Source organism: Lepidochelys kempii, chromosome 1, assembly GCF_965140285.1.
Source record: "Lepidochelys kempii isolate rLepKem1 chromosome 1, rLepKem1.hap1, whole genome shotgun sequence".
NCBI lineage: Eukaryota > Metazoa > Chordata > Testudines > Cheloniidae > Lepidochelys > Lepidochelys kempii.
In genome coordinates, this window is record NC_136380.1 from 144,312,364 (window position 1) to 144,328,836 (window position 16,473).

Sequence of the window (16,473 nt, forward strand, 5' to 3'; positions counted from 1 at the left end):
CATTGTGACAGATATTAATTAAAATATTTGCTGTTTGGGGGTATCAAATAAACAATTCTTTTTTTAATTAAAAAGCCAATAACAGTAAATATCTACAATACAAAATATCTATTTATGAAGTCTACTAACTCCAATTCCTTCTGTGAAAATATGTATTGACCTATGAAAGTTTCATTATTAATTAGTGGACACTTTCTTCAACCATTTCATGTTTTTTTATCTAATTTTGAATTATATGTATATTTAGATTTAAACAGTAGGTTTTTTTTAAAAAACCTGCCTATACAAAGAGTTCTGGGTGCCCTGACTATTCATTACTCTCACACCAACATAATGACCATCCAGCAGCATGAAAAAAATAATTTGAAAATAACACAAACTCAGCTCACTAATATTACATAATCGCCTGATAGCAAATTAAAATACAGTTTAATAAAATTACAGTAAAGTTCTTTTAATTAGGACTCCCCAGTGGACAGCCTTGTATCCCGGTTAAGTGGCTGTCCTAGTTAATGGTCCAACTCAACTCCCATTGACATCTTAGGAGTTGGTTCAGCAACTAAGAGAAGAGGCTATTTAAAAAATCTGAAAAGACTTAAAATGAAATCCAGTACTGGACTGACTAAGAATAATGGACTAGATCCTCAGCTGATGTAGTGGCATAGTTCCATAGTTTTCAATGGAGCTATGCTGACTTACACCAGATAAGGATCTGGTCACATATACACTACTTTCCATGTTTAGTTGATCTTTATTAGTTCTTTTAATCTTTATCATTTTTGTACATAAAGAACAAAGCTTAGAAATTCAAGCCTTTTATTACTCTAAGTTCCATTTAACCCTTCTGGGCATTGGCTATCAATATTTTCCCTTTAAGACACACTTTTGCCAAAAGAGTTCTGATTAAGCAGCAGTCAGGACCATTCACTATCATGTGGATAGTGGATTGTATTCTTAAATATTCAGGACTATTAGGTAGACTATATTGTATTCTTAAATATTCTGACTTTTCCTCTATTTCAACATTGGCACATTTATTTCAGCAAGTATGGAGGTAAGGTAGATATGAAGTCCCACAATCTCATCTTGGAAGTATGAGTTTTCCATAAATCTTTATTCCAAGTATCTCTATTGTCATTACTGATTTATTAATACTCATGAAGCTCTAAAACAGATCATTATGAGTTCCTGTTTTGCTATGTACTCTGGTTACCACCTTCATTTCCATAGGAATTCTACTGGAATGACATACTGTAAATACCTGCTTCACACTGACATTTCGTCCTTTAAATTCTTTTTATGTGACAGGATAGAAGGGATATAATGTATTCAAAAGGGCTGTATTATGTGTAAGAAAAACCTTAACAAACAGCATTAGTAAACACAGTGCAGTACAAACATTTTTTAAAAAAAACCCACCCAAAGCCTTTCCATTTATAAATTAACAGGTTTTATTTTTAAAAGTTGTTAGTTCATTATAAGAAGAGCTAGTGGAAAATGTTAATTTAGGCCAATTCCAGCAACTGTTGCTATTTGTCAGAACAGTATAATATTTGAAATATAGTGTTAAATGTAATTATTGAAGTTGGATTCTTTAAAATTGTTTTAATTAAGGTTGTGATTTAATTCTGGTGGTAAATGATCTCATTTCCAGTGCTAAACTATTGCATAAGTCATACAGTGTCACACCTTACTGATATCCATTTCTGGGGCTTCTTTCATATATATCATCATTATCCGGGCCTTGCGGTAACACATATAGGGAAAGGTTAACAATTACCCTTGTCAAGAATAATAAACCAGACAGTCTTATATGCGGAACAACAATAAAAACATTCCAAATGTAAGAAAGATTAGCATATGAAAATACACAGTTCTAGGATGTTTGCACTTAGGATGCAGCACCCTGAATGGAGCCTGTGCTTGTTTGACTGTGAAGTGGCCTGGTCTGCCTGAATGAGCCTTTTGTCACCTTCAGTCAAAAACTAATAACTTGTTTAATTATTACACACCTTCCCAGCCCCACAAAGTCCCATTTCTCCACACTGCACCTTCAAACAGCACTCTTTTAATCAATTGGCAAGCTCCCCTCTCAGATATAAAGGATGGGTGGCATTTACCATAATTTAGAGTGCTAAATTCCATTAGAAGCCTGTCCTCCAAAGTTCTTCATGACTTTAGAAAAGCAGCAAGTAACACTTCATTATCTTGTCTTATTTGTTAAAAAGCTGAATCCTGCCTGATGCAGAATGGACCTGCAGAACGCTGGGAGTGAAACTGAATAGTGATGGTGGACGAGGGTTGAATTCAATACATCAGACATACAGGGATAAAGGAATGCTCTACCGTATATGCAGCCGGCTTCTCTGAATGCACTGTTGTCATACACTAATTAAGACCTGCAGCTCTTCTTTTAATGCAGCTTTCCCGAGTCACATGCTTTCCATACCCCGAAGTGAAATCATGGATGCGTACACTGGCAATCTCATTAGAACCTTTTAGAAATGTGGGTGATCTTGCCATATCATTCCGTCCCCTGGCCCCCCATGCATCCTTAATTCACTGTCTTTTGTTTAGGGATATGGCAATTCTGCTTATCTGTCATTTTATTTCCCAAAGTCAGCACAAAGACAAAGAACAAGCAAGGATACAATGAACAGCTTGCTGTAAATCTGAACCTAAAAAGGCTAAAGAAAAATGCCATTTTTACATTTTCTGACAGGTTTTGTTATAGAAAGAGACCTGCCATAACAGAATATTAACCTCTTCCTCACAGACAAAAATACAATAATCCTATATCATCTGTATTTTTTCCACAGCTGGTACAATAGTTTTTTGTAATCCAAGTTCTCCCAGTGCAGACCCTAAACACAATCAATTGAGATAGATTAGGCTGCAGCTGAATTCATATTTACATGTTAAATCTTTGAACAATTGATTCCTTTACATTCTAATAAGGCAAAGAGCTCTTGGGTGACAAATACATGCATCCTTTGTCTTTACTTACCAACTGAGGCTGAGGGCATGTGTGTTCTATCTCCTCCATGGTTTCTGAAAGAAGCTCATTAGAAAGGGATTTTGGGATACCTGTTTCTGACTCAGCATCGGTGGTGAGCACTGGCATGGCCAGTGAATGTTTGTTTTTCTCCGCGATGCCCTCTCTGCTGTTCTCTTCGCAGACAGATAATGTTTTTCTTTGTCATGTAATTCCCTCCCGCACCCCCTCACCTTTCTTTTCTCTCCCTTCCCTTGAGGAATTAAAGGTTTTTCTTTCAAGGAGAAGTGAAGAGGAAAGGCCTCAGTTTATCACTATGACAACCAGCCAGCAACAGAGCAGCTGGTGTGGGATACAGTATTCTCATTTGCATGATGTCTTCTGGTTGGTTCCTGTCACCATAGTACCACTCCATCTGATTTATGTGCTGTATTGATATTAGATGATACACACAGCAGCAGAACTTATGGGAGGAGGGGTTGTTTAGCACTATAAAACTTTGTTAATGTGAACAAACACAGTTCACTCTACATATCAGACAACCCCCCCTTCCCAAGATACATATTAAAATTCTCTCAAATTATACCCCCCTCTGGCATGATTAATAGAGAAAGGTACTCATTTTTTGCATGTAACCAAGCTTTAATTAGTATTGCACTCTGTTGGAGATTTATAGACAAAAACTGAGGACCACATTTTTATATATGGGGGACTAAGATGCATGTGCAAAAAAAGTGTGCATTTATTGCACGTACAAAACCCATACTTGCAGGCACAATTATAAATTGTTACATACAGATACCAGATATGCATGTAAAAGCTTATTCTAGAGTCTAGGTGATTTCTTAAGTCCTGGCTGAGACACAATGGTAAGCTGATGTAGTGAAGCTTGCATTGCTACTGTCCATGCACAGGGTGTAAAACTGGGAGTCAGCCAACTGGCCTGACTCTGCCATTAGCCTCCTATGTGACAGGGATAAGTCACCTAACCTACATCTGCTTTGATTTTCACGATAAAGTGGGATAATAATACTTTACTTTGAGATCCTTTACTTTATTTCACTATAACAGTGCAAAGTATTATTTTTCTAAATTGAAATCACAAGGCAATTAACAGCTTGATATATCTGTTAACTAAAGATCAATGACCTATACAGCATTCTGTGTTGCAGAGGATGTGTTCTACTGACATGGTAATGCTGTTTATAAAGAGAGTCTTAATTTACCCAGTCTTATATGGCTTTGCTGTTCTTTCTTGACTTGTGTCTTTGTGTTTCTTTGGTGCTGAAAGGACAGCTCCTCCAAGTGGAAACTTTACTTGTGGCATCAATTGGTGAAAAATAGATATAGAGAGGGACAGGTTATCCGGCCCAGTTCATGCTAACACTTACCGTATTGCACTGTTCTTAATACTCTATTTCCAGTGTCTTCAATGGCTTTGTCCACTGGTGATTGATTATTGATAGAGCTCCATTTTTGCGATTCTTTGTGAGAGCGCAAACAAAGACCAACTACTACTATTTTTACCACCATGTTATCTAGACCTGCTCATCTAGCCACAGCCACTCACGCTAGTAAGCACTGCACACAGTTGTAAATGTTTGAAGGCTTGGTCCCTAGCACACCACTAAAATCTGCAATGCTATGTTTTACTAAAGGGGCTTGAGAGTTGGACTTTCAAGGTAGCTTGAAAGCAAAAATCTACTGCCCTTCTTTTTTGACATTTTGGAGGGAAAACAGTCAACTCATATCTCTTACATAATTTCAGACTCGGGTACCTCTCCAAAGTCAAATGACTCAGAATACAAATTCTTATCTGTGTTACAGTCCAAACCCCCGGCTGGACTTAGTACACAGAGAGAATGAGAAATCTGAGAAACTCTGAGTGGCTTGTCCTTCATTGAGTTAGTCATGGAGCCAGTAGTAGAATCTTTGATTAACATGTTTATTTACTTCTCCCCTTGATGGAATGTATTTCCTTGTAGTTCCTGACACTTGTACTTAGACCATTTATAAGGATGTATTGAATATGATGATATTGGCATTTATTATCCATTGTAGCAAGGTAAATTGGCCTTCCCCGACATAGACAGGGAGGAACCACTTCCCGTCCCCTAGTGGGTGAAGCCATGCTGGGCCTGCCCCTTGTGCTGGAAGTGGAGGGCGGAACAGGAATTATAAGAGGACAGGCCTCCTACTCAGTTGAGGGAGAGCCAGTGACGGAGTCAGACGCTGGTCCCTTGCTGTTGGCCCGTGAACCAGGGACTGAACTGTATCAACTCTCCTTCTGGAGGAACACGAGGAGGAACTGCCATCTGGCGAATACCCCAAGGAGCTGCTGGAATTGCCAGATGCCGAGTATCCCAAGGAGCCCGAGTGCCTGTGAGGAATGAAGCCCTATGACTAGGTAGGGGAAGGAAGTAGCCCAGGGAAACCAGACATTAGTCCGGTTGTGTTTGCTGAAGCTACAGTCAGCATGTTTTTTGGCAGGATCCCCGCTAACCCAGTGGTGGGATTTCCCGCCACTGTTAGGGCCCTGGGCTGGGACCTGGTAGAGTAGGGTGGGCCCAGAACCCTCTACCCCCTGCTGCTAAACCCACCCCTCAGATGGCAGCCTCCCACCTTAGGCCGCATGGCCTGTAATTGCTTGCTGTCTACCCCAGCCAGGGAGTTCGGCCATAGATTGCTTCTTCTCTGCCCTACCCAGGGGGCTTGAGCCTAACTGTTTACTGTCTGCCACAATCTACTTTTTCTCTGCCCCAGATGTGGAGCTGGGCCACAGACTGCTTCTGCTCAGCTCCAGCCAGAGGGCTTGAGCCTAGCTGTGTTTGCTGCCTGGCCCAGCCAGAGGGCTGGCTATAGACTCCTTACTGATTTACAGTGCTAATCCCCTGTTGATTGGCCCTCAGCCGTTAAGTGGCGTAGTGAGGCATAGTGGCCTCCCTCTGATGCAGACAGGGAAGAACCGCTCCAAGCCCCGACATCCATAGTTGTAGATTTCTTTCCTGCTTTGATGTATATACTTTTTTATAAAAGACAGCAGGAGGACACAGGGGTTAATAATGTATTCTTTTTCTTTAAAATTTCTTCACCTTATGTGGAAAAGTCTTATCATTATATATGCTTGTAGTTTTTGGTAATAAAAATTGCTATTTTGATGTAAAGGAAATTTATATAGTATTCAACAAAAAGTATTTGTGTTCTAGATACACAGAAAGTGGCACAGTTTTAGGAATTAGACCTTTGATCCAAAATATGCCCTCAGCCCAAAATATAACCAAATATTTTTACCACAGCGAAATATGAATTAAATCTCTAACCTCCAGTGAATAGGGTAGGAATCTGGACAGTGTCTTAGGAATTGACTTGTTCTTTAGTCATCCTGTACGGCCATTTTATGACACATAGGTTATGGGTTTTCACTACTGATATACCAGATTTTCTCAGACTTGTTGTACATAGCAGTAATGTCAGGATAACTTTGAGTTGATGCTTTTGTAATGAAGAAAATACATTGGTTGGCTTGAAATGTAATAGGCTGAAAGATGTGGCTTTCAGTAGCACTTAGCCACTGTGGCTACTTTTAACTTTTATTTAAAAAATAATTTGAAGATTTTGTTGCTCCAATTCAAGCTTAATAAAGGAAAAATAGAAATTAGAGTGAGCTGACACCATGATGAACTATAAGAGAACCATGACTCAAAACTGTTCTTCATAAATAGGCAGCTTTATTTAAAATGTCATATCAGACATGGCACAGGCTGTAGAGAAGAGGAACTCTTCAAAAGAGAAGGGGAGGTGTGGATGAAGAAGAGGAGATGAGACATGGGGAATGTAAACCCATGAAAATGCAAAAAGAGAGTACAAGGGAGAGACTGGATTGGGGAAAGAAAGGAGAAAACACATAAAAAAGAGGCAAACTCTGAACAAGGCAAAACATGTTTTGTTTTGTTTTTTGTTTGGGGTTTTTTGTTTTTGATGTCACTAAACCCCCTTGCTGAATCTTTTCTCTTGTAATTAAGTTGCCTATCATTTATTTTCCCTATATACAGGACTCAAAACACTATTAAAGACATTCTCAGGGGAAATAATTATAAACATGATTAATGAAGCACCATGACCTTAATTTGTTACTCATTTCCTTAAGAAACAAATGCAGTGCTTTTTAGGGTAATACTCACCCAGATATGGAAAGTAAATGCAGGGCCCTTCACATCATGCAGTGGGGCTGAGTAAGGTGGGGACTTGGGCAGAGTATTGACATAAAGCAGTCCTCTGCAAACTTTTCCTGGCATGCCAGTTCTTAAAAGACCAGTGTGGAGAGAATAACTGGCAGAGGCGGGAGTACCACTCGATGTCTACTCAGCTGGACCCAGTGGTCCAAACCCCTCTCCATCAGGGAGTACAGAGGGGACGTAGCTATTCTTCCAACTCATTGGCTGTGTGTGAGTTGGCAATGTAAATTTCTTCCCATCCTTTTCACTCTCCTCTTTAGTTAATTGTGCAAAGTCCATTACTCTAGCATTGTGCAGGGAAGGGTGAATTATACCCTTATTTCATTTAAGGTCTGCATGTTAAATCTTGTCCACATTCTGATTTAGTAAGTTTACAGTACAGCTATTTTTTCATCTTATGGTAGCATTAAAGAATAATGGTTCTCTCTTGCAGTAATACTACAGCCTATCTAAACTATACCAATGATGCAAGATGGAAGTGGAATATCCTCTTGCTGCTGCTCATTGTATATCCCGGTCTGGGGAAAAAGTCTTGATTAAAATCTTTTGTCATTTGCCGGAACAGAAAAAGTAATTAATAAACATATGTTGCCCTTTAATAAAGGCTTTTATTATGGATTAGGGTTCTATAGAAATATGATGGGGTTCTTTAGAAAGTATTCTAAAATATATAGAATTGTAGACAGCATGATATCCTTTCTATAGGCTTTTTGAGTCATTCTACAGAAGGGATACAATTTTCTATAAATTCTCTAGACTTAAAGGCCCTGTGAAAAGGTTACCAAATTAACTTCTGTCAGATTTTTCTATAAGCATTTCATCCAAAGATTTACATAGGGTTTATAAGCATTATTTAAGCCTCATAAAACACTGAGGTAGGTAATGCTATACCAATTTTACATATTGATAATGGTCTTGATCCCAAAAAGCATTTAAGCATGTGCATACATTTGCTCATGTGAGTAATCCTATTTACTGCACGGGGGCCAGACTGCGAGACAGTAGTTAATGCCCCAATCCAGGACAGAACTTATGCACATGCTTGCTTTTAATCATGTGTTTTAGTGCTGTCCTCAACATGATGCTTTAGTGAATTGGGTTCTGACTGATTTGCTTGAGGTCACAAAACAAAGTGATTTTCTCACAGACCTTAGTTCTAACCCTTGGACAACAAAGGTGGCATTTCCATTATTTAAAAATAATAATATGACCTAAAGTGAGAAGTCAGGAAATTCCAAGTTAAGAGAAACTCACATCCTGGGGGAAGAAAGGGAACAACAGTAAAGGTAGAATAGCAGTCTTCTATGAGTTAGTGAGTTTTGTTTGTTACCACTTGGATATCATTTTTAATGGCGATTCGGTAGTCCATATTTTTGGGTTCTTATTTTACATACTCATGTTTATGGCTTTTGAGATATATTACATATTTTAAAATGTGAGTCTACTCTGGAAAGTAATGTAAAAACAGCACCTGCCTACTCAACAGATTTGCCTCTGAGTCATATCTGCTGACTGTAGTGACAAAATAAGATTTTTATGTCTTTTTACTCCTGCTAGCTCTGTACAGCTAGCACAGCAAGGAGAGTGAGTTGGATTCTATTCCTTCTTTTGCATCAACAACAGGGCCACTGATCAATTTCCAGTCATTTGCCCTAGTACAATCCCACTGGACTCAGTGTGTGTGACAAAACATGTGTGTATATAAATAAAGTTTGCTTATTTTCCAGTGTTCCTATTTATCTGAAAACATATTTTAAATGCACAGTTGAACTAGGTATGGTCAGAAGGCACAAAGCCTGTAAGATTTAATTTACTTCTAATTACACAATTTAAATTTATAGGCATATTCACTTTGTACAAATAACTTTATCGCAAGGTGAATTATCACAAGGTCATAAACTCCTGAAAATAGGGCCTTTTAATAGCTGCCCTGATACACATTTTGAAGAAAGAAAAGGAGTACTTGTGGCACCTTAGAGACTAACCAATTTATTAGAGCATAAGCTTTCGTGAGCTACAGCTCACTTCATCAGATGTGATGTAGCTCACGAAAGCTTATGCTCTAATAAATTGGTTAGTCTCTAAGGTGCCACAAGTACTCCTTTTCTTTTTGCGAATACAGACTAACACGGCTGTTACTCTGAAACCTGTCATTTTGAAGAAGTTACATGAAGATCTTTGCTATGGTAAGGGGTCATGCACTCTGCGTTTTTTGCGGGCCAAACTCACTGCACACACCAGGGGCTCTTCGCTTCCTCTCTACTCCCACCCACCCTATAAACACACAAGCTCTGATGTGCCATTTTCCCATTCCCCAATATTTAAGTAACTCAGTGCTTCTCCCCACCCCTTCCCCCAGGCCAAGGTTCTGTGTGCCCCCTATTCCCCTTTTCCCCTCATACCAGGGGCTCTGTGTTCCTCCATTCTTCCCTTTCTCCCTCATATCCCATTTTGTCCAATGTACCAGGTCCCCCAGTCTCCCCCTGCCAGGGGTTCTGTGTGACCCTATTTCTCACTTTCCTCCATATCCCCCATTACCTCTTCCACCACAGCAAAGTTTCCCAATCTGCCCCTGCCAGTGGTTGTGTGTGCTGCCCATTACTCTTTCCCCCATATGAGGGTTCCTCATTCTTCCATCCCCATGGCTCTGTGTGCATGTCCTTCCACTCAGGTCTGGATTCCCCAATCTCCCCCTCACCATGCCAGGAGCTCTGTGTGCCCCCATTCCCCCTACTGCAGAGTTCCCCCATTCTACCCATGCCAAGGGATCTGCGTGTATCCCCATTTCCCCTTCCTCCATACCACGGTCCCAAACTCACCAGCCAGGATGTGTGTGTGTGCCCTACTCCCCCTGTACCAGGATCCCATATTCTCCCTCCCCCATGCTAGGGCTTCTCCATGTATCCCTATTCCCCCCTTTCCAACTCCCCCCCCCCCACAAGGGGGTTGGACTGTATATGCACTGCTTTTGTAAACTAATTTGGAACAAAATTCCAGTTGATGAGCAATTATAGTGGATTTCCTCCCGAGAGGATAACAGTTTGAATCTTACACTTGCACTTCTTTCAGATACATAAATAGCTGACCAATTAGTGGTAAGACCAAGTAGACCTACCATTTCTGTCATTAGCTGAGTGGCTGGCTTGATTCTCTTTTCTGATTTTAAAAGCAGGTTTTAAATTATCTGTTGTCAAGGAAGGACAGATTGCCAACCAAACATTTCTGCAGTCAGACTCATCTGTTGAATGCACAGGGATGAGACTATGAAGCATTTTGATGAACTCAGCTAGCTGTTAATAGTCTATTTCCTCTGTAGAACCAAAGACATGGGTACAAATTATATACACACGTACAACTGCCACTTTGGCTTCAGAACTTGGCCCCAAGTTAATACTAGAGTTGCACACCAGAAATTTACAACACAGCATTTCAACATTTCCAAAATTGGAGGCCTTAAGAAGAGTTAAATTAGAGCCTTTATCTCCCTATTGGGTTTGAAGAACAATGATTTCTTCTTTTCTTTGAAATGCTCTAGGACCTCCCCTGCTTTGGAGCAAAGACTCAAAATTCTTCTTCGTGTCCAAATTCTATTGCTTATTCCTCCTCAAGTAACCCATAGTGGCATCTCTTATTCAGTGTGCCACAGACAATTCAAAGCTCAAATTGGCCTGATCACCCACTCAGGTGTTCACAAAAACAAAATCACTCAGTGATGTCATGGTCATCTTTGAACTCAAAGGATCAACAACAACTATACTCATATATATATATATATAAAATCTAAATAGCACAGCCTATTATTAAGGTTTCCTGACACTTCCTATTCTAAGACCCTGTGTCAGGTAAAAAAGGTAAAAATCACCTCTGTAAAATCAGGATGGAAAATAACTTTACAGGGTAACAACAGATTCAAAAACACACAGGATTTCCCTCTGGGCCAAACTTTAAAGTTACAAAAAGAAAACCAGGAATACATCTTCCTCTCAGCACAGAGAAAATCACAAGCCAAAACAAAAATAAGCTAACACATTCCCTTGCTAATACTTACTAATTCTAATGGAGTTGGTTTGCTTGCTTCCTTAATCTTTGTCTGGCAAGCACACACAACAGACAGACCAAAACCTTCCCCCCCCCTCCCCGATTTGAAAATATCTTGTCCCCTTATTGGTCCTTTTGGTCAGGTTCCAGCCAGGTTACCTGAGCTTCTTAACCCTTTACAGGTAAAAGGATTTTGTGCCTCTGGCCAGGAGGGATTTTATAGTACTGTATACAGGAAGGTTTGTTACCCTCCCCTTTATATTTATGCCTGTTTTCAGTTGCCTATAATTTTGCCAATCTTTAACCATTTGGGCTGAAATTTCCCAAGCCTGGTGTCTGCATCAGGCTCAGTATTTTTAAAAAAATTCAGCTAAAATCATTTAGCAGTTTCCAAGAACAAGGCTAGGATCTAATATGTTGGTTTACCCATGTCAAATAATTCTGGAGACCTTTTCTTTGAAATGCTCTAGGACCTCCCCTGCTTTGGAGCAAAGACTCAAAATTTGATAGGGGGAGAGGCATCTGTGTCAGGGAGGTATCTTTTGCCATCCTCACGCAAATCCACCCAAATTTGGGCAACTTATAAACCTTTGAAAGGTCACAATTTGTACATGCTCAGTAGAGACTTGTTAGGTTTTAGCTGCTAAAATCTCTTAACAGTCCACTCTTAATGAGTATGCTTGAGACTTTCATAGCTCCTAGTGCTGACTGGACTGTGTGTGTGTCATTCCCAAAGAGCTGCTCTGACCTAGGGTAGGGCTGGGCACTGGCATTGAGAACAGAGAAGAGACAGGAATGGGACAGGGACAGGTTTTAGGGGCAGAAGGAGTCAAGCTTGGGGGAACTGGGCAGAAGAGTCTGTGCCCACTTCAGCACACAGAGCCTGGAATGGGATCCAAGATTTCTGAGTCTCAGCGTGCATCTGCTGTCTGAATATATTTGTGAAAACTACTAGCTAAGTGTATTCCTCCTCCCTTTCTAGTGGTAGTCCACATAGCAGATGACAACCTACTATTGCTCTTAGTTACTACTGTAGCTTATGTAGCAAAGGTCTGTGTAGTGGCTATAAATGTTCTAAGCCAGAAGAAGAACCAGATAGTGTCAATATGATGGCATGACAGCTTTTTTTCTCAGCTTACAATTTAATAAATTATGAAATTACACACAAAAGCTATGCTAAAAGGACATTTATTAAGGTTGCAAAGTCAAGCACCCAAAAGTTAGGAAATACCAGAATTAAGGCTGCCTGTACACCCTTAACTTGGCTCTCCTGGGAATATGTATAATGATGGTTTTTAATTACATGATCATATACTATGTTTCCACAAGACTTTGCCTCATTCATTGAATAGAAAGTCCTGAGCTTCTTAACTTTGTGTGTAGACAAGGCCAAAGGTAGAGCACAAGAGACTGTCTACTTCTACTAAATAGTGGTGTTTTGGATAGAATGGAGTGGCTGGAGAGAAGGTGCTGTGGGAGATGGGAAGGAACATAGTACAATTTCCAGCTCGCAAATACTAAATGTAAAACACAATTTTAATCTAATATAAATTCCTATCCAACACTAGGCTTCAAGTATGCAAGCAACATTATAACCCTCTACACTGATGATATATTATTTTAGTAAAGCTTTACTTTAGTAAAGTGCTGGCTTCATCCAAGCACACTCACAGTAACTTCATGAAAGTTCCAGGACTATTTTTATAGTTTATTTTTTGCATTTTACTCAGAATGGACAATAAAACTAGAACATTTTCACTTCCTCGCTCTCATGTACAAACACAGTGTTGGTATTTTTGTGGATTTCACAGCTGTGTTTGAAGTGAGCTAGTATGGGCTGGTATGCCACACTGGTACATCCCACCTTCTGACAAATCAAAGGAGTCATGCCATAGAATTTGCAGAAATGGTCTTCTTTAAACATCAAGAGAGGCCATGTGGAACCTGAGAATAGAATAAAACAAAACAAACATGGTCTGAGACACTGCCCTGAGCATAGCCACATTGGGAAGACAGTTTCACAAAGAAAAGGCTGCAGCAAGAGACTGATACAATGTAGATAAAGCAAACCATGATCCTGATGGGAAGGGAGGAAGACAGACATACGAAGGGGTTTGCAAGACTAGCTAAAGTGTGAAGGTTGGGAGAGGTTGGCAGGCAGAGGGAAAGGTGGAGTGGGAGTCATCATTTTCTTTTTCCAGTTTTAGCACGGGGAGAATTTTTGAATAAATAAAATAGCAAACTATTGTCATTAGGCTAAGTTTTGTTTAAAAAATACCAATATCTATATGTATGAACTAGAAAGTTCAACAAGAATGAAGTTTGGCTTGTGTAGTTTCACTGTCCAACTGATTGAAATGCAAAAGTAACCAAATATAAATGGTGGAAGCAATTCAGTGTTTAAGTTTTTGTTTTGATAAATTAGACCCTGATTCTGCAGTAAGATCTACAAGGGAATGATGGTCCACACACACAAATCTAATGGCAAGTCTGGAGCCTTAGTGTGTTTAGTAGTAAGCTACTAATTATTTGAAATATGTTATTTGAAACTACATGTTTTATCATGATGATCTCCTTTTATCTGCTGAAAAAACTTGAATTAGTGAGCACACAGATACTGAGCTAGCTCAGAACTCACATCTATTTCTAGTTCACCAGTGGGTGTGTATTTGATCTTCAGCCAGGTCTTGGATTGTAACAGCCGCTCTGCAATAATGTGCTACTTATATATTAATTGTTCATTTTTGTGAAACTGTAGAGTGAGAGTGCTGAAAGTGGTTAAAACAGAGATTTTCATGCTGTGGCAATAACTACATGCTTTGAAAGACATTGGCACCAGAATTAATTGTTAGACATTATAATAATGTAAAGGTTCATTCTCAGTGAGTTTGCACTGGCTTGTCTTCCCTATTTAATTTACATTATAATATTTTGTACTTTTCTTCTTGGTTTGGATGGGAATAGAGTTTTAAATAGTCAGGTGGCCAGATTCCGATATCTGTTACAGCGGAGGTTTTCAAACTGTGGGGCATATTCCACAAGGGGGGCACAGAGCAACATTCCGGGGGCTCAGGGAGGGAGTGCTACCTCTACCCTCTGACTCACAGTAGGCCACCCAGCCTGTGGGTCAGTATCAATGCCTCCATGCCCAGTGCTGGCTCTGACCCCAGAAACCATCACATGCACCTTCTGCAACCCTAAAAACCTGAGAGGGGAAGGGTAGGTATTGGGGAGCGTAACCAAACATTGCAACTCAAAGGGGTGGGGAGCTTAGCTCAAAAAATTTGAAAACTGCTATGTTACAGTGATGTAAATCCAGTGTCACTCCATTAACGTCAATGGAGTTATTTGGATTTAGTCTAATGTCACTGCACTAAGAATTTGGCCTATGGTTTTTAAAATGTGTTCTCATCAGGCTCAGTCCATGCTCTTACTCTTCTTTGACTCTTTCAGTGTCACTAATGCAGCCAGGCCATAAAACAAAAAACTGTGGATGTCACCATGCCATCTTGAACTTTACTTTCCAGCTTGATAGTCTACTGCATTAGGAACAGTTGGAATTTGATGGCTTTAAGGCTTCATGTCTGCACTTCAATTTCCATTTCTCTTCAACCTGACCCTAACAGGTGATTTAAAGTGGAGTATGAAGACAGTGTGTCATAAATATAAAGGGAAGGGTAAACCCCTTTGAAATCCCTCCTGGCCAGGGGAAAGCTCCTCTCACCTGTAAAGGGTTAAGAAGCTAAAGGTAACCTCGCTGGCACCTGACCAAAATGACCAATGAGGAGACAAGATACTTTCAAAAGCTGGGAGGAGGGAGAGAAACAAAGGGTCTGTGTCTGTCTATATGCTGCTCTTGCCAGGGACAGAACAGGAATGGAGTCTTAGAACTTTTAGTAAGTAATCTAGCTAGGTATGTGTTAGATTATGATTTCTTTAAATGGCGGAGAAAAGAATTGTGCTGAATAGAATAACTATTTCTGTCTGTGTATCTTTTTTGTAACTTAAGGTTTTGCCTAGAGGGGTTCTCTATGTTTTTGAATCTAATTACCCTGTAAGATATCTACCATCCTGATTTTACAGGGGGGATTTCTTTATTTCTATTTACTTCTATTTTTTATTAAAAGTCTTCTTGTAAAAACTGAATGCTTTTTCATTGTTCTCAGATCCAAGGGTTTGGGTCTGTGGTCACCTATGCAAATTGGTGAGGCTTTTTATCCAACATTTCCCAGGAAAGGGGGGGTGCAAGTGTTGGGAGGATTGTTCATTGTTCTTAAGATCCAAGGGTCTGGGTCTGTAGTCACCTAGGCAAATTGGTGAGGCTTTTTACCAAACCTTGTCCAGGAAGTGGGGTGCAGAGTTTTGGGAAGTATTTTGGGGGGAAAGACGCGTCCAAACAGCTCTTCCCCAGTAACCAGTATTAGTTTGGTGGTGGCAGCGGCCAGTCCAAGGACAACGGGGGGAATATTTTGTACGTTGGGGAAGTTTTGACCTAAGCTGGTAAAGATAAGCTTAGGAGGTTTTTTCATGCAGGTCCCCACATCTGTACCCTAGAGTTCAGAGTGGGGGAGGAACCTTGACACAGTGTCTAACAGACAGAAGACCTGGTAAGCAGGTAGATTGCTACAGTTTAAATATAGATGTTTGACCAGAATATTACATAAACATAAATGAAAAAAATACACGCTTCTTTGTGGTGATTCAATCAGTTAACTATACATGAAAAATAACATGTTTTGGAAACAAACATAACACCTAAGTAGGTGGCACATATACGGGAGGAAACCTTTCTTATCAGGATCCTTATCTGAAACCTGTTGTTTCATCTATTCTTATTTTAAAGGTGTATTCTTCTAAAAATTCCTTGCAATACTTCATTTTTAAGGGTTATGTTAGTTTAAATAGGTCACGTTGCAATGTGGTATAAATAGCACAGTTTGATAAGTCATTCCTTGATTAGTTACAAAGTGCCAAATTCATCCCTGATGATAATGGAGTTACAGCAAGTCTGAATTCAGACCAATATATAGAAGAGATAAAAGAATTACTGAACTATACACACTCCATATGTGTGTGCATGTGCATATATACACATGCACTAAAAGTTATATGGTATATAAAAGTGATAAAATAATGGTTAGACATTTCTAAACAAAGTATGGCAGTGAAATTTGCTAACACTGCTATAATTTATGATCTGCCTGC

The 16,473-nt window shown here is 39.7% G+C and overlaps 1 protein-coding gene across 4 annotated transcripts in view; it reads right to left on the reverse strand.

Annotated features, from left to right (window-relative positions):
• PCYT1B (phosphate cytidylyltransferase 1B, choline) overlaps positions 1 to 3,314 on the reverse strand; it is a 45,288-nt gene extending 41,974 nt beyond the window's left edge. For 2 of the 4 annotated variants that reach the window (XM_073357708.2, XM_073357682.2), the window contains exon 1: positions 3,008 to 3,314. In XM_073357708.2, coding sequence (XP_073213809.1) covers positions 3,008 to 3,124 — 117 coding nt within the window. In that variant the 5' untranslated portion in view covers positions 3,125 to 3,314. The remainder of the gene's footprint in view (positions 1 to 3,007) is intronic. The other 2 variants (XM_073357702.2, XM_073357691.2) reach the window with 2 other exon arrangements.
• Positions 3,315 to 16,473: the final 13,159 nt, after the last annotated feature.